At 40.6% G+C, this 19,312-nt stretch overlaps 2 protein-coding genes across 2 annotated transcripts in view; one reads left to right on the top strand and one right to left on the bottom strand.

Moving 5' to 3' along the window:
- THEMIS (thymocyte selection associated) overlaps positions 1-2,445 on the top strand; it is a 70,847-nt gene extending 68,402 nt beyond the window's left edge. The window contains 1 exon segment of the mRNA XM_005418472.2: positions 2,297-2,445. Coding sequence (XP_005418529.2) covers positions 2,297-2,445 — 149 coding nt within the window.
- A 12,804-nt stretch (positions 2,446-15,249) lies between these two features.
- Positions 15,250-19,312, bottom strand: part of CUNH6orf58 (chromosome unknown C6orf58 homolog) — an 11,836-nt gene continuing 7,773 nt past the window's right edge. Inside the window, exons 4-6 of the mRNA XM_005418471.1 lie at positions 18,727-18,860; positions 17,712-17,950; positions 15,250-15,377 (exon numbers count right to left, since the gene is read on the bottom strand). Of these exons, the coding sequence (XP_005418528.1) occupies positions 15,250-15,377; positions 17,712-17,950; positions 18,727-18,860 (501 nt within the window). The remainder of the gene's footprint in view (positions 15,378-17,711; positions 17,951-18,726; positions 18,861-19,312) is intronic.

Below are 19,312 nucleotides of genomic sequence, written 5' to 3'. Positions count from 1 at the left end.
GAAATAAACTTGTAAAAGTACTGAGGAGATTGATGGATGGATGGACAGCACAATGACATAAGCCTTGTTTCCTTGGCAGACTGAGATGGTCTATCTCATTCGGTAATTCAGTGTTGAGGCTAATAGGTCATTTTTTCAAACAGAGAAGAAAATTGCATTGATTTCAGGGTTCAGAATCCCCCTTGGACAGTTCAGCTTGTCTCATTAATTGCTTAATGCTTTATTGAAGTGTAAATATATTTATTTCAAAAGGAACTTTGAACAGGTTTGGGACTGACTGTGATTTAGTCTGGCCTGATGACATCAACATTCTTTCTCCTTGAGCTGTCTTGCTTAGAAGTGTATCAATTTGTTTACATGTGTTTGGGAAAGAAGAAAGCCTGGCTATGCCATCCATGAGCAATCTGTACCTTATATCCGTATTAGCAAGTCTAAGTGCACAAACAATATTTCCCTCACTGAATCACAGGGATTAGCTGATTCTTTCAGTGCCTGTTTTATTCATTAGTTTGCTTTTACCGATATCAAGCCCAGCCAAATTGCAAATGAACTACAAACCCAGAAATGTTTATTAACAAGATAGTGGCCACATGTGAGATATTCCGTGCATTTCTAATCATATGTTTGGGGTTTTGTTTTGGGATTCTTTTTCCTTTTGATGCCTAGATCTGGAAATACTTTGCTAATTCAGCTGTGGGGGACTCATGGCGATATAGGTCTGTGATAAACTCTGCACTGGTGTAGCCAGACAGATACTTGATTAACCTTGTATTTATTTCCAGCCTTAGAAAACCTATAAAGGAAAGGATCACACTTTCAGAAAGAAATTACTATTACCCAGTTTTCAGTCTCAGTCAGACTGACTGACTCTCTCAGTCATGGAGAGTCTCAGGAGGAGCACAAGTGGGATTTGGAGACTGCTGGAAAATTACAGAGTTATTCTCTTGTTGAAGGGGCACACAGTGGTTGAAAGCGTAAGGTTGGGAGAATTCTCATTTGAGAAGTTTTGTTTCATAAAGAAAAACCTGTTTGACAAACATGGCTTGCTGGGAGGTCAGATAGCACACTATGTATGTTGTTTCAGGTTGTGCTCTAGAAAAGGAATCAACCAGGAACAGCTGTACCCACAACAGTATTGCACACTGGTTTGCAATTTCAAGTGAAAGTTTTGGCTTTAAAAACACAGTATCCTCTCAGCTCCATGACCTATGAGACTTCCTGATAAACTGTAAGGATGATTTGCCTTGGCAGGGGTCTGTGATGATATCGCCACCATCATCTCAGCTCTGGTTGGTCATATTGCCACCACAGGCTGGGCTAAGGGATGGGCTGGTTCTGAAGGTGAAATGGGGCACTCATGGACCGATCCTTACGGAGTTTAGTTCCATGAGTTCAGTGGTCCCACACATCTTGCAGAGCTTCCTCTAGCCTCAGGGAAGTGGTGGATAACCCAAGCAGGGGATGAGACCCTGGGGCCTCTTGGCAGCAGCCAGAGCCTTTGTGACCTGCAAAGTGAAGTTGTTACAGTTCCCAGATGCAGAGTAGAGCCCACCACAGCAGTGGAGCCACTAAGAGGCCTCCAGTGAGGATCTCTGATCTCGTGGGAAAACACTGCTGTTTTCTGAAAGGTTTGTCCTCAGTGATGCTTCAGGCCAGTCTAGGTGGACGTAAAGAAATGCACTTCAAAACCTTTCATTTTAACCTCATGCCATTCTCAACTCCGTGTCTCTGCTATATCACCTTCAAAATAAGAAGCAACTGGGGGGTTCTGGCTCCAGGAAATCCCAAGGCAACACCGTGGTTCCCTAGCTGCAGGGCTCCTCTTGTCAGGCAATGAAACACAAAAGCATGGGAGTGCATCTGTGGTAAGGATGGTACATGCAACTCATGGGAGGTGGACTGCTCTTCTCTTAATATGATCAGATAATTTTATCTGCCTGCTTTTATGCTGTTAGTGATTACACCAGCTAAACTTCTCAATAAACTTTAAAGTTATTCATGCATAGATAGCAGGGAGTGGTCAACTTAGAAATACATGCCTATGCAAAAACTGAAATAGGAATTCTTGAGTGAAGACTCTCTTGTGAAGTGCTCAGCTCATTTTCGTTCTTGTTCAGTCACAGATACTGTTTAGGAAATTGAGCAAGTCATTTAGGATCTCTGAAAAATATGAAAGTGAAGAGAACATTGTTTTCTTTGCTTTTATGGTTGTCTTTTTGAATTGTACAATTTTTCTTCTCCAGACCAAGGGCAGAGTCTTCCATTTCCTTAGAGTTATTTTTTGCTGATTTTTCAGGCCTAGCAAGAAACTGTGAGGCAGAAGAGGATGAGGAAGAAGAGCATGACTACAGCTATATTGATGAAAACATAATTGAAAACATAAGAAAAGTATTTCATGGCACCAGCATTAGAAATGAGCATACAGTCTCCAAAGGAAGAAGGTAAGTGTAGGCTGGGATCACTTGTGGATGCAAACAAGTTCAGGCAGAGTGATTTTTCAGACTGGCTGGTAACCTTCACTTCCCAAAACAAGAGAGGTTTTCCCCTGGGAACTTCCACTGTTGCTGCAAATGTCCTGTGAGTAAGGCAGAAATTCTCCTCTGGGCTGCCGCCTGTGGCCTCTTAGCCATGTCACCTTTGTTAAAGGAGGACCTATCATTGTTCTGGGCATAGAAGGCCCTTTTTCTGATTTGTGCCGATTTGCTCTGAAATTATGGTGCTCTGAATGCAGCCCTTTTCCTCTTTCTGGAAGGGAATGCCTTGTTGTGCATTTTTATGCTTTAATAGCTTTCAGGCATTATCTGTGCTTTCATTAAATCTGAAAGGTTCTGCTCTGGCAGTCTGCAGTGACTTTAAGTGCCAGTGAAGAGGGCCTTTATTTCTAAAAATTTCTAGGGGTCATTTCCAGCGAAACACAGATGAGAATTTTTCTAGGTATGAGTGAAACTGTGGTCGCAGTTCTTTTCACCCATAGCTGAACCTTCTATGAATTTCACTTGGTTTGGCTGAATTGCTTCTTTTGTGAGGAGAAACACTTGAAAACTCAGGAAAAACTTGAAATATTGTGTTTCAGAAATTTAACATGAAGTATTTAATTTCAAAATATACTTTGTATTTATTTTTAAATTATGTGCAACATTCATACTGTGTTTAAGTTAAGCAACATAGTGAATATGAAGTAAGGTGGGTTTTTTTCTGCAATGCCCAAAACCCTCAGAAACATGACATCCAGGGCAGTGTGTGGCCATGTCTCCCCCTGCTCACAAACACAGAGACTCCAAAGTTACAGAAAAGACTAAAAATGGAACTAAGTAGGATGCTCCACATAACACATTTCTTCCTCAGTCCATGTGCTGTTGAGGTTCTATCATGTAAAGAAGTTGAGAAAGAGAGAATTAAGATCTCTTCTGACTAAAATATCCCTTTCTGACCATAGGCATTAAGGGGAAAGCATATTTTCAGGAAGCAACGCCAGCCTAGAGGATCAGCATCTGTTTATACCACTTACTGTTGTGGCATCAGCTCTTGAAGTCTTTATCCACCTGTCCTTTAAATTCCCTGTTAATGGAAGCAAGGTTTCACTTTATTAGTTGTCCTCTTTGAGGTTACTAGCAAAACATGAAAGAAAAGGACCTTTGCTGCCTTGAGGGAGATCACTCTCTTTGGATAATCTTTGGTTTATAAAGCAATCCCAAAAATTTTTGTCTTTAACAGCTGACAGATATACCCACTCTCCGAAATCATTAGGTAGCCAAGGAGCATGTGGCTCCTCCAGCCTGCTGGTCTCCCTCAGCCATCAGAAAGCTGTGCTATGGCTTTTTTCTAGCACATTCAGTTTCTATCAGGATTCCACACTTGGACTTGTGAGCATTTTGGGAAATAAGGATTTGATGTGGGCATTTGCAGTTAATCTTTAATACAGGCAAGAGTCTTAAAAAATATGTAGCCAGACAAAATAATCAAATTGGTTGATTTAGGCTTATATACAGGATAATAATGCACCAAAATATGTTGTCTCTTTCTATTAAATGTGTCCATTACTTAATATCTGATCATGATAGTCGTTGAAGAATTCATCAGCTAACCATTTCCCATGTATGATGCCTCCTTTCCTCAGGACATTTATGCCATTTTTTAATATCTATTTTTAATTATTTGCTATATATGATTTATCAAAATTATGTATATGATTTATCAAAATTAAGTCTATTGATATAAAATACTTTTAAATAGAATCGCTAGGAGGAAAAATAGTTTTGATGAAATACAGAAGTAAGCCTCAGCAGTTAAGTCTACATTAAAAAAAATCAGTATATATTATTTGCAATGTTCCACCAGTGTCCCTCTAGAAATCTTTCCATGATCAGGGCTGAAGCATGCCAGGGTGATACTAGTAAAATGTTAGTCCTCATCCTAAGCAGGAGGGAGAAAAAACAGAGAGTTTCCTCAGGTCATTGCTATGTTAATTTTGATAGAATAAATGTGCCCAGAAGGTCAATGATGTTAACATGACCTCATCACTCCAGAACAACAAACAATTAAGCAAGAGACTTAACTACAGATGCCTGAGCTTGCTATAGCAACAACCATCATTAACATATTTTAACCTTTCATTAAATATTCAAGAGAAAGTAAAAAAAAAAAAAACCCACATCACCCCGAAGCATTTAAAATGTGTGGCTTTCTTTTCAGCATGACAAGTTTCTCTCCTTTAATGCCATGAGTTGTTTCTTCTTTTTTAACGAGGAAAGCCCCCAGCTTGACAGTCTTTTGGATGGTATTGCAAATATCAACAGTGGCTTTTCTAGTGTGACAAAATGGGAAGATAGAAGGTCATTTACAACCATTGAACTGGAATAACTCTGGTGCTGCTGTAATGTCTCCTCCTATGTCCCTGACACCAAAAATGAGATGGAGGCATGCAGGAACAGGAACAGCAACAACCACAAAAAATTCAGCAGCAAAAGCAGTAAAAAGTAGAGTCTCTTTCCAGTGCTGATAGCTGAGTGGCTGGAAAAGGACAGAAACAATGTGGTCCAGACACCTGGAGAGATGAAAATAAGTACTGCTGTCAGGTTGTTTCAGAAGGTTGCTTTCTGGACTTAAACTGCACACAAATGCCAGAAAAGGAATGGTGTCAGCTAACCAAGTTTCTGTGCTTATTAAATAGGACACAAAAAAAGGAAAAGTAGAAAAGAGAGTGAAATGCAGTAAGGAATGAAAAAGCTACACAGCTGTGTTTTCCTGTTCTCATGAACTGAACAGCTGAGGTGGTTTTGTTTGGAAAAGTAGTTTTCTTTATTTTCAATTGTACTTTTTTTTAAACTAATTGTATGAAACATATTAAGGTGCAATTTTTTTCTCTATTTTTCATCTTGATTGTGCTGAGATGCAGATTACCTCATATTTGAAATCTAAAGACAGTGCTATAAATGAAAATCACCCTTTCTGACCCCAGTGCATCTTGATAAATCCTTTTTTACTGTTTTTCTAGGACATTTCTTTGGAGCTGTCATGCCACTGACCCTCTGAGTGAGCTGTTTCTTTCACAGAAAAGTCTCTGGGCTTTTCTATGGTTGAGGCAGATTTTGCAGGTTTTGTAGCCTTGGTTATACTGGAGTGAGGAACCCAAATTCATGACTGTAGTTATGTGTTCTCAGCAGTTTTGAAAGTCCCCTTCCTAAGTAACTTCCAATGCAGATTTGTGGGCATCATCTACCCTGCTAATTTTCATGGCTAGATAATTTTTCATCTGCCTGCTGTTTTCACTTTTCTCTGATATGAGAAGTGAAGCTTTTTTTCCAGTTTGTAATCAATGGTGATTACAGAGAGAAGAAAGAGTCAAGAGGGGGCAAATAAACAGTGTGTTGCTCTAAGAGCTGCAAATCTTAGCTTTGACTCAGGCAGGACTTCAAAGGACCTGTCTCAAAGCAGCTGAAGGTTCAGAGACCCTTAGGGCAGGGAAGACTACCATGATTATCTAGATGCTCTATAAGTTCTTCCTTCTCAAACAAGCCCTACCATTCCCCCACAGAGCATATTCAAGCATGTTTTTATAGTTGGCAGAGCTGGGAAAACAGCCCACTGGTGAAATCTGGCACACTGGCATATTGCCATTAAAGATTAATTAAATTATTAATTAACTTCCCTCCAGGCCTGCAGCTCTGTTGCATTAGTCACAGGGCACATCCTTTGGAAAGCCACTCCCCAAGAGGAAGGTATCTCTTCTACTATGTCTGTCAGACCAGAATATGACACAGGGGACACCATGGTTGTAATCACACTGGAGATACACTAGGAAAACTTTTTGATGGAGTCACAGTTTATGCTGACTAAATGAGCTCTTTTGCCCAGTGGAGGTTAAATATTTCCCTGAACTGCACAAACTATACCAGTAAAAGAAAAATTTACTGGTAAGACTTTCACATACTTAAGCAATGTTGCTGGCATAGCTGTGTTGGAGTCATATATTAGCTTTATTTTTGTTGTAGTCTTCGAATTGCTGTGTAATTGTACTGACAAACCATTTCATGGCACAGACAAGCCCTAACTCGCAGCCATTAATTTATCTCAAGAGCTCATTCACCTGTACTCTCTGTGCAATTTTTAAATCCAAATATAAAATTTCCTGTTTCACCCTGTCATTATGTTGTGTTTGTTTTCAGAGACATCTGAAGGAAAATAATTCTGAAATTAACTGGAAACAAGTAGGAAGTTGTGTCCTTGGCACATCAAGATTGACCACAACTGTAAGAAAAAGCCGCTCATGAAAGTGTCCTTCTCGACTCATGGAGAGCATACAAGGCTGTAATTTAGCTATAATAATCCCCTGCAAAACGAAACTGCTTACTTGTCCTAAATAAGAAGTCAAACCAGCTAATGTCTCATGATCCTTTGAAGGGACAAAGCTCTTCTGTACATATTTATTAGTGAATTCAGAGAACGATGCCAAGTCCAATCCTTCATTCTTATTGCGCCCGAAATTCTGGTTATTTCCTGAACCTCTGTAGGGCATATGCAAAAGGAACATCCCTTACTGAAATAGCTGCATGGTGGCTTCCTTTGGGTTTTGGTTTTGTTGTTTTTGGAGGGTTTTTTTGAGAAGGAAAGGGTAATAAAGGATTGTCTAAGGTGGACATTCATTTCTTTAGCCAGTCTTACCTGCTTCAGGTTAAGGCTCAAAACTGGAAATGACCAGATTTTGAAACTTTTCATGTTGCATTGTGATGTAATATACTGTTTCAGCTATCCCAGTTCCTTTCCCAGGTGTGCCAATACTTTCTCCGTTCCCCTCCCCTTGCCTCCTGCTGAGAGCTGTCCGTCAATCTTAACCTTCCAGCAAGGACATCGTCTGATTGGCCAAAGTTCAAAAGATGCTTCTCAGCCCTGGCAACATTGGGCTATCCAGGTGCCACTTGTCTCCCGAGACTTCCCCCCTCCCACCTGGTTGGTGGCATACCTACCCCTTCCCTCCCCATCTCCCTGGGCTTAAAAGACGCGGGGACAACGCAGTTCTTTGTTCTGTTGGAGCTGTTGCAAGATTCAGAGATCTGTGACTGAGAAATAAAGCTCTGGATGAAAACCCTGCAGCAGGACCTGTCTCCTTTTTCCTTCACCCTCGCCTAAAGCCTTTCCACCAGAGGTAAAACTGAGTTCCTGCTTGCCTGGGCTTGTCCCAAGTGCCAGCTGCAACATACAGCCAGCCAAAGGTGTCTCTGAGGTAAAACCACCTCAGTTGCCACCTCTGGTCAAGCACCAAGAGCCAGATGAGCCCATGCACGTTCCATCCAGTGATATTGGAACTTATTCCAATATTTTCACATGAGGAAAAACCACAGTTAGTACCATTGCACAATATGTAATCTGCCCTGGAAAGCAAAGCCACTCCACTCACAAGGCCTGGGAGTGCCTAAATTATGTAGCATTGCCATCTCTATAACCCCTTGTACTGCTAATGTCCAGAATCACACTAAAGGCATTATATTCAGCAATTTGCTGAAAATGCAGCCATGAATGGTAGACAGAAGATCTGGATCTGAAGAATTAGTGTCCATGTCATCCCTACCCACCTAGGATAGGTCCATAACCCTCTGGCAGTGATTTGACTTCCACGGAAAATTATCAAGAATATGTAAACATAGAGTTGATGTACCAGGGGTTTCCAGAATCAACAGCAGCTTGATCAGAGTGGCATATCCAGAAATCAGTAGGGTGAAGAAATCAGCAGGGTGGAGAAAGGGAATATATTTAGAAAGCCTGGACATACCCTATTTCTAGTTCTATTGAGGAGCTAAAAAGCAAAAACTCCAAAAATGCCTTAGTATTCTTTGAAGCAAAAGACTTTTCAAGCAGACAGTAAAGTATCTTCAGACTTGTCTATTAAAATTCTACTGAATGATTAATTTTCACTAATGCAAATTAATTTAGGATTTCTTAATATTGTCTCACATTAATTTATTCAATATAAATGTTCATCCTCGTTAAAATCAGTTACAATTTAACTATTAAGAATATCACTTACAGTACTTTGATTCCATGCATATGTAGCATACAATGTTTTGCATATCACTAGTTAACAAGGCTTGCAGGTGTGTACAAAAGTGGCTGTCACATCACTTGTGGGTATTTTAAATACATATTAAGCATTTTTTTTTAAAAATCTGTATGTCTCTTTTGGCAGCTCAAAACAGTCCCATTTGTTTCAGCAGCTTGGAATTTGAATAAAAGAATTTCTTTTTGTATTCTACTGATTTTTTTCTCTTTTTTTTTACTTTACTTCTGAATGTGATGTTGTCACCTGCTGGATTTCTGAAAGGCATGATATGTTACTACCATGATTTCCTTCAGTAAAATACCAGGTTTCTATAGAAGAAAGGAGGAGAGGAAAGTCAACAGCCTTCTGGGCTGCAGTGGCAGGATGTGCCAGCAGTAGAAAGACTTGCAACTCTTCTCTCTGCTCAGCACTGGTGAGGCCACATCTGGATTACTGTGTCCGTTCTGGGCTGCCTGGTGCAAGAAAGATGCAGACATACTGCAGTGAGTCCTACAAAAGCCCATGAGGATGGTTGAGCACATGGAGAGTCTGACATACAAGGAGAGGCTGAGATAGCCTAGAAAAAAGGTGTCCTCATGTTGCTGTAAGTGTTTGGATGGATGTGAACAAAGTGGGATGGCAGTAACTTTCCCAACAAATCTAAAATTCTTTTGGATATCCTACACTGGCATTTGGGATCTAGTGAAAAAACCCAAAGGTCTATCAACCCTTTCTGGAAATTCTTCCCTTCAAAATACTTCCAAAGAAGCAATTTCTCTTCTTTGCATAGATCCTCTCACGTAAGGAGCCTGGTTCTGTCACCCTTGTCATGGGATGCAATTCTATCTTGTATATTCAGCCTCACAAAGTTGAATGAGTTTCATTCTTCTGAGCAGAGGTGGCAGTTTAATGAACTCTGTAAATATATGACTAGCAGAGAGGTCTCCCACATCTTTTCCTCAGGCACATGAGCCAACACCTGTCCTATGACAGGAATGGGAACTATCCTGGCTGTTCAGTTTACATGAAACAGCAGGACAATGCCATTTGCATTCCATTCTGGATGAAAGACAGAACATGGTGCTCTCTTGTGCTGTGAAGAAGGGGCACCCAGTCTTGCTGGGGAAAGCAGAGGGGAGGAAGGAGACATGGAGAAAGATCCTAATAAAAGGTTTGTGTTCAATATTAAAGACTTAATAAGCACTGTGGTTCCCTCATGGCATACAGATGACCACAGTGATTTCATACTGTTTGCTAATACATGTTTGACAAAGCTATAATGTCATGGCAATCCTTGAGGGACATGGTTATCATTCCCAGACACTAATGCTCAAGAAGACTGCATTCAGGAAGGGAAAGCCATTTTTAACTGAACACATACCACAATTGCTATGCCTGAAGAGAATACAAGTGTATTTAAATAATAAGATATTTGCTTTGCAAAAGATTGGCATAAGCTTTTGCACAGACTTGTTAGCTTAAAGGCTTATCTCTTTTAATGCTAAGAAGTATTTCCAGTGAGTTCTCACTGAGGACCTGATCAGAAGCAGCTGTTTCCACAGCACTCCATGTGTGCCTAAGCCCTTAGTGAGACAGAATTTTCTGTTTGGATGATCAACATGCACATTTTTTTGTATATCCAGCCTTTGTGTCTGGGAAGATAAGAGGAATCTTCTCCCCACATTCTTCTTTAAACTCCAAAACTCTTTTGTTTAAATGACACGTGTCACAGGAACACTACCACAATGCTCTCAATAAGCCACAGTTTATTCACTTAACACATATGATATCTTTCCTCCCCCTTCTAAGACTGTCCAGGTGTTTTCCTTACATTTTTAGACTTTGATGCACCTTTACCATGTAAATTTTCAAATTTCCTGACACCATGTTAAAACTGATAGTCTCTGAAGAGAATGTTCTCTTGCTTCTACTTCATGTATTAGTGGAAGGTTTTGCTGTTTGTTTGGGATTTTTTAGTTTTCCTCCTTTGTTTTCTTAATGTATCTGTGTGCTGGGAGTGTTGTGCTTTGCAATAATAAATCTCTTTGATAAACTTACTCCGTATCTTTTCTTGGGTTTTTGTATTTTCTAAGATAACTTTTCACAACTCTTTTTCTCTGGAACTGATAAACCACGTGGGCCTGATGCAAGTGCAGACTGCCAGCTGCTGGCAGGCTGAATAGAAGGAGAGATTACCCTGCCTTTGCCTTGCCTTTGCTGCTCTTGCCCCAGTCCACTGCTGCCCGCTCTGTCCAGAGTGGGAGTACCAGGATGGATAGCTCAGTCTGACCCTTTTAATTTTGTCATGTAATCTTAAATCCCTCCTATTTGTTAAAATTTGGGTGCATGTGGAACATTTGCTCCAATTTTTTCCATTTGTATGTGGAACATGGTGTGTCAAGGGGCTGATTCCACCATGATCTGAGAAATGCCAGTACATCCATGTGCCTTATCCCCATGTCTCTGTGACACTATCCCTGAGGCTCTAGATGCAGCAGTGCTGGCAACCAGAGGCTCAGGCCAGCCTCGGAAAGCAGTACCTCTTCCCAGGGCAGCCTCAGATGTTATGATCTTCCTTTACTGCAAATACATCACCCTTCTGTAATTCCTCTGGCTCTCATAGTGCAGAGGAAGGATCTGAGTGGGGCTCAGGATTGCCCCACATGGGGCACTGCAGCTACTTTGTCAGCAAAAAGACTCTTTTCCTTTTTCCCTCTTATTTCAGCTGCCTGCTCTCTTAGGTTCAGTGATCACATCTGTTAGTATTTTGGGACCTAATGTCACACAAAAGGAGAGGTAGAAAGAGCCTTTCATTCTGAAATGACTTTACTAGTCCAGAAGCCTGGTTTATACTGCCACTATCTGTTCACCATACCTGCTGCAGCCTTTCCTGCAAACACACACACACAAGCAGTTCAAGCAAATTTCCCCACAGCTACCAACAGTTTGCAGAACTGAGAGACATTAAGGATTTTATTTTATTGCTCTTTCTGTCATGGAGAGTTTGATTAGGCATTAATCAGTTAAAAACCATTTTTACATTATCACGTTTTTTCTACCCGTGATTTAAGCAAGTGTAAATATCTTCTAACAAATCATTACATGATTCTGCTTCCGTTCCTCATCCTCTGAACCCCATTTTGAGCCACTGTCAATGCTTCCCTATCAAGCAGCCCTTTCCAGCTGGTGCAGTTAGGCAGGTCTGCAGCCCCAGGCTAATCAACACCCTCCTAGGGATCCTTGACAGCCCCTGTCAGGGCAGTTTGTGCCATGCACATTGTTCTCAAAACACCTCATGGCCCTTGTGTCTCATTGTAAAAAAGAGAATTAAATCCCTAACAAGCTTAGACTCAGATCTACGAGCATATTCATATTTTTTAATTATATCACAACCAGAGAGGAAATGTGCTCCTCCTGAGGTCACTGAGGTTAAGGTGATGGAAATGCTATAACAGGTCTCCATCACCTTGAATCTCACTGCCTTTAGTGGCAGGAACTGAAGGTCCACAGCCTCCAACACTCTGCTGAGAGGGGCAGATAAAATGCCTTGGTCAGAGAAAGTAACTGAACAATTTGAGTTTGAGAAATGCAGAGGGTTTTTAATGCTATGCACAACAGTTAGAATATTTATATTAGGTTAGTTTAGTTTCTATCTGTCAGAGTCCAAATCTACATCTTCTGCTTCCCTGCAAAACCTCCTATCTACCACATTAGAGGCTGCCTTGGGCAAGAATGCTCTTCCCTCCACACTTGCCAGGTGTGATTTTTCCCACCAGAAAAAAAAGCACTTCATAATTTATTAGAGAGTGTAGGCTGGAAAGGAACGCCCAATTCTCCACAGATTAGGATCATAGGGAAGGGAAAAGCTAGAAGTCCAATTTCTACTTGAAGGAAAAAAGAGATTTTTGGCATCTTTACTACCTTGGGTGTTTGCCCTGTAAGCTCCATGTCTTGATGCTCAGAAAGTTAAAGTGCCTGCTGACACCTATCTGCTCTTCTGTGAAGACACAGGGGTACCTTTCCCAGAGAAGGACAAGGTTGCCATTCCCCTTATGGAAGAACAGGTGGAGAGGTCAGCCCTTATGTATTTCTGTTATGTAAGTTTAGCACAGTATTTGATAAGGCACAGCAGCTGTATGCCCAGTTGCAAATATATGGACAAGGACAAGAATCTCACTTCTGACCATTCCTCAGAAACGTGATCACTCCTGTAGCAAAGGCACTGAAAACTCCATGGCACTCAGAAATAAGGAGCTGACCTGACTAATATGAGCTGTGGAGAGGGGACTGCACAGCATTCAGCACTATTGCCCAAGTTTTGAAGCTCTTTTCTGGTGTTTATATTTTCCCAAGTTCTCCCTTTATCATGTAACACATTTAATTTCTAAACTTCCCTTCTTCATGCCCAAACATTGTTTGTTCCAATCCCCTTAGGCTTGCTGTTTGCAAGTGTGTACAGAAGTGTAACCCCCTGTCTTTCCAAAGACAGCTGTGGCTTTACTTATTATGAACACCATCCCTGTCACATAGGAAGTAGCCTCACTTAATGCCAGCCAGTCCTCATTAGAGAAACCACACATGTAAAAGGCATGAGAAGAGAGCAGCAAACCCCAGATTAATGCTGAGCAGAAAAAACCTTTATGCTTTGTGAGCCCTTCTCGCTGTGCAAACCCCTGCTTAGGGAGTTGTCATCTTTTGCTAGCTCTTATTAGCAAGCAGGCTCCTTCACTTCTCTCCCATTCTTCTCCAAAGCCCCCCTACCACACCTCTACAGCTTTCTCTTGATGCTTTTCTCTCTGTTTAGTTTCTGATACTCAGAAGTTTTCCTGCAAGTATGCATCTATTCTATTTCAAGATAACTGGCTCTACTCGTAAGAAACCCCCATCCCATATTTTGCCTAAACTTTTATAGATTCCTCAGCTTCCACAGAGCAATCACTGGCCAATCTCTGAAGTCTTTGCCTGACTGGCTGTCTTGTTGGATTAGGACAAAGTGTATGAAATACATAAATGCTTGGTGCTGTATTAAGAAAGAAGACTCTCAAAATTTGGAACTATTTCCTAAAGTTTCATAAATGCAGGTAAGAAGTAAATTGCGTTTTTAAAATGTGTTTTATAAATACTCCCTCAAGTGCAGCAGTGTGCAGTTTAAAAGTTTGTACTAATGGCTCTTTTTGTTTTCTCAAAGCGTACATTAAGTTCAATCTAATCTAACTACAGAAAAGGTCAAAAAAATTTTTCTAACTTTTCTGGAGCACAACTAACTTAATATTTAGCAGCTGGCAGCTGTGATGATTATTTTTGGATTATATCTAATGTCTCATGGAATCTAATTACTGTGATCTATGAACCAGGTAATTAAGGTAAAAACTCCCACATTTTCTTATACCTCATTAATGTATTTCCTTTGAAAATTGTTAGCTAATGATGGTACATTAAGAGTTTATCCATTACATGACAATGAATAATTAACACCTTTGTCCTGGGACATTAAAGGACAGAATGGTGTTTAACTGCTCAATGTGATGATAATTATTTCTTAATTTACAGTGCAAATATCATGCAAGTTTGGGGAGAAAGGACAAATCAAACCGGGAAAATGGAATGCAAAGAAATTATTTCTTTTCATAGAATTGTAGAAGGATTTGGATTGGAAGGGACCTGAAAGGTCATCTAGTTCCAAGCCAACTGCTGTGGGCAAAGACAACTTTCATTCACTTCCCAAGAAACTTCAAGCCCTGTCTGCATGCAGGGCATGACTCACCTCCCCACAACCTCTGTTTTCAAGTTATAACCGATTCCAAATTTGTGTTATCACCCTGAAGACTGGGATCAACTCTTGGGTCTGGGTGTTCCAGGCACTGGGAGAGCAAACATTATAAATACAGCTTTTCCTCAGTAACCAAATCCAACATATGACACACTGCAACAAGTGGATTAGACATGGGGGAAAGGAAAAGCAACCTGTGGTTGTACATGGCACACAATCACATAAATTCATATATAGATCAAAGTTTTCTTGAAGAAAGTGAAGTGAATCAAGTACAAGAAATCTCTGTTGTCATGTAAAAGCTGCTACGGAATAAAATAATTTGCTTCAGGACTGCTCTGGTCAGGCTCTGCTCTACCACGTGAGGCATGTACTTGTTGCAAAACAGCACAGCAAGGGAATCTATCTGTACTCAGGTACTTAATCTGAAAAGCCTGAAAGCTTGCAGTTTGATTGCAGCTGCTCTGTGAAATAACAGCTTTGGTGGGAAACAGTCAAGGCATTGCTTTTAGACCAGAACTTCAAAAAAAAGTTTCTCATGATCATCTGCTAGACCATCAAGTAATTACATATCTAGTGGAATCCCTGCCTACAGGGAAAAAAGAAACCAGTCTGAAACAAAACATATTTTGCCTGCTTTTAATTTTGTCTCCAATTATGATACATTATTTATTAATCCATAAAAAGTAGTAAAGTAAGATTCTTCTGTGAGGTTTTTTTATTTATAAGGAATTGAGTTAAACAAATGAGATAGGAAAATTAAGGTTAAAAATATCGATTCCATATGAGAGAGAGACATGCATGGCTACTCAGGAAATCCTGCTGTAAGAAATTACCAAGGCCAGACTACCAGACACATGTCCACTAAAAGATTAAATCAATCCACCTTGGAACTGCTCTTTCTCGAGGAACTGGGAACTTTCAAATAATCCCCTTCCAAATAATTCTAAATTCCTATTAGGTCAAGTAGTTCGAGATTCTGGCTCGAAGTTAAGCTTTCAATCAGTTCTCGGCCTATTCTTCTTCCTGCTTCGGTGGACATAGCCTTTTGCCAGATCTTCAGCAGCAATCCTCCTTGGAAAGAAACACAACATGACATTGGCAAATTAGCATGGAGCGCGCGCAGCTCGCAGCGCACCAGGGACCAAGTGCGCGTCTGGCAGCAAGCACTCCGCACTCTCCTGGGGACAGAGAAATGCAGACAAAGCTGGAGCTTGCCGAGGGGGTGATAATTGCCTACAAATGTGCAGGGAGACGCAGAGCATTCATTCAGCTCCTTCGTATTGACAGACAACGGGGCTTGCTCCTGTGTCACCAGTGTTGCGGGTCGAAATGATTGAAGACTTACGGGAAGGTCTTTGTATGTTCTAGCAGATAGCTCCATGGTTTATGGAGCAGTAGCCTGGGAGTTATAGTCAGGCCTGTCTTCTTTTTCACTCTAAAAGAAAGGGTGTTCACTTTCTGCCAGCTAAGACATCAAGGTAAAGAAGCAGATGATCCAAATACTTTTGTCCAGGTGATAAGCAGTGGCTCTCTAGGATGTGTGGCTTGGCCAACCCAGCCTAGCATCAGCACTGGTTTGCAGGATAGTCACTGCCTACTGCTCACCCCAGTCAGTGCTCATCTTTGGAGCAGATAGAGAGGAAATCTGAGGGTAAAAATGTCTAGTGTAAGAAGAATTTATTCTCCTCCTTTCTGCCTTTGGCTAAAAGTTGATCTGACAGTCCATGAGAAGAAAAGCTTTAGAAGCAGCACAACTCTCATTACAGTTCCTGCTAGACTAGCAGGGGCAACTGAACGAAAATAAAGAGTAATCAAACTCTGAACCAAGAAATCAAGCCTCACTCTGGGTTGGACAGGGTCCCATCCTAGGAGGTAGTAAGACCTTCTATCTGCTGTTGAAGTTTGCAGTACCGGTAGAGAACCCTGTCTCTCACAGGAGGTATTTAAAAGCCTCTACAAAACCAGTATATTTTGTCACCTGTCTTTTGTAGCACTAAGGTAGGGTCTTTCAGGTCCCTGCTGAGGCTGTGGATTTAGATGCAGTCAAATTTATTTTAAAGCTCCTTTTTCTCATCTGCAAATCAGTCACCAGGCTGAATTAGGTGGCATTTAATTCTCAGCTGAATTCAAAGCTCATCCCTTAGAGCAAAGTCAGGGAAATCTCTCCCCTGCAAAGCAAGGGATTTCAGCTGCGGGATTCATTATGGCTGCACCTGCATGAAGCTTATCTCTCTCTCTCCTTCCATTTATGATGTTCAACATCCATACATCCTTCCCTCTCTCCCTGCAGTGCTGTCCTCACCTGATGTGCTACCCTGGTGCTGTCGTCCCTCCTTCCTGTCCTTCTGGTCATGCTTTTCCTTGCTGTGCTCCTCTACCTTCCTAGAGGTATGTCAAGAAACCCTGAACTGTGTCGTAGGCTGCCAAGCAAGCAATAGATCTGTTCAGACCCTTATTCAGATTCCAAAAAATAATGCTATGTGAAAAATGTGAGGGAAGCACTCTGTAATGGAAGGATGCTCTTTCACAGCACTGAATAGCTTTATTTCACACATTTTTCAGCTTTAAATACAACTGGTGAGAGAATTTTCAGTGAAATGTACAGATAGAAGAAGATCACAAGTGCCATAACTAGGCATGCCAATTTTTCAGTGTATTTTTACATTCTGTGTTAAAGATTTAAAATAACTTTGCTTCATAAAGGTCAAACAAAAATAACCAGCCCAGAAGTATCTATGAAAGAATTGAATCCTCAGGAGAGTGTAATTCTGTGTTGCACCACTGGATGGTGATGTACGACTTATTTTTGTGAATACAAAAAAGCATTGACTAAGGATGCAGTTTTGCTGGGACAGATCTCTGTTAAATCAAAGACCGAGAGAAAACAAAAAACTGAAACCAGAACACTTCTGGACACAAAAACTGTTCCTCATGATAATTTACTTTTTGTTTGTTTGTTTGTTCTTGTTCAATTGGTATAATAATTTCATTTACAGTTATAATGGTTTCAGATTCAACTGGTGAAACACAAAAAAAGTCTCTGTTTTTAAAGTTCCTGTGAAAACTGGGAAAAGAGAGTAAGATCATCTGCTCCCATAATTTTTGGGGTTTTTTTCTCACTGAAATCCCTCATATTGTCAGTGTTATCCCCCCAGCATTTGCTGTCTGGTGTGTTGTTTGTTTATGGTTGTATTTTAATTGTTTTACTGTTAGTCTCTAAGATGTATACTACTATAAAGTAGTATACATCTGATAGAGACTAACAGTAAAACAATTACTACTTAGTCTCTAAGATTTATACTACTTTATATCAAACATTCACTGTATTCATATGGAGAAAGGTATGTAGAGAGAACAAGATATTAATATCTATGGACAACAAACATCTGTAGGTCAAGGTCATACCTGTTATTTTATTTACTTTGTGAAGAGTTCTCAGTGACACCAGAACCTTATTTTGCTCTGGACTGAAGTCACTAATGGATGAGACAACATCCCCTTCAACAAGCATCCTCTGGGGCAGGAAAGCCTGGAAGTTGTTTGTGGTCAGTAAGTCTGTTCTGAAGTGTGTGGCGGCAATGAAATCTACAGCATTAGCCCAGTCTTCAGCAAAATTTGCTTCTGGATCAGAGAGATATTTTAGGCTGAAAGAGAAGAAAATAAAAAATGCGGCAGATAACTGAATTCTCCTGTAGAACACACTAGTTGATCATTTATCCCAAAGATTTTTGTTCAGTATAAAATCCTGAGTGGCCTTGGCGCCACAGCAACTTGAAGCCTCCTTAAGTACTTTATACCCAATTTCTCCTGGCAACCCTGCCTCTTCCCAGATTAAACTCAGCTCCTAAATCAGGCCCTGGCTCCCAGAGGGGAACCAGCATCTCATTTTAAGCCCAGAGTCTGACTGGCCATCACAGTTTGGGCAGCCATATCTCACTGGTCACCCCACACTCTGAGACAGAGGAAGGAAGAGCAGAGCCTAAAGAGTAGATACCTAAGGTATGAGTGTGGCATTTCCATGGTCTCCTGCCGTGGGGAGGAAAGATGAATCTGATGAAGGTTAAAAGATAATAATGAAAAACTCGTGACCCTTCCAGAGTCCTGACACAGCTGGACCATGATCGGTCATTAAGTCAAAACAATTCATATAAAACCAATCAAACAATGACCAGTTGGTAAACAATCTCCAAACCACATTACAAAGCAGCAAAACATAGGAGAAGTGAATCAGATAATTATAGTTTTCATTTTTCTCTGAGGCTTCTCAGCTTCCCAGGAGAAGAAATCCTGGCAAAGGGATTTTTCAGAAAATATGACAGTGACAGTACGAGGGCTCATGCAGACTTTTTTAGGATACCATCCTTCCAAAGAGGCCTGGTGGCGGAAAGATCTTCCATGGACACTGCTCTATTACCCTTACCTGTCATGGAATGTGGGGAGTGCATAAGCAATGGAGGAGGTATGTGCCTTCCACATGAGACCAAGGGCATTGTCCAGTTTGAAGGAGGAGAGGCTGGCAGATCTCACAGCTTTCTGTTCTGTAGATAACAGATACTGCAGCAACAGGGAGCAAAAGGGGCAGAAAATGAGAGGGGAGTTTTAAACCCAATTTTTTTTAATATGGGCACATACCTCACAAAATAATAAGCTGCAAGAAATTGCTTTTGAATAGTTAGTGTTAGTTGCTGGTCTTCGTCTTCAACATTGCAAGGGTTTTATTCGCATAATTTCGGTATTTGGTTACAAAAATTCAGTGGACTTTTGTATATGAGTGCCATGGAATATTCAGGGGGACTCCTTATTATCTTAAAATAGGGGATGCCTTATTATCTTAAAAAACTTATCTATATTCTTTTAACCACAACTTTCTGAAGATTTTCAGAAAAAGAAGAAAATTATCCTTGTTATCATTATAGTTATATGAGGAGTAGATATTTTACAATAACTTCTGAAACATGATGTGTGGGAAAAATGATCTTATGAAGACAGATCCAGTCTTACTCTTA

Source organism: Geospiza fortis, unplaced genomic scaffold, assembly GCF_000277835.1.
Source record: "Geospiza fortis unplaced genomic scaffold, GeoFor_1.0 scaffold98, whole genome shotgun sequence".
Classification (NCBI taxonomy): domain Eukaryota; kingdom Metazoa; phylum Chordata; class Aves; order Passeriformes; family Thraupidae; genus Geospiza; species Geospiza fortis.
This window is presented reverse-complemented; position numbering and strand designations above follow the sequence as displayed.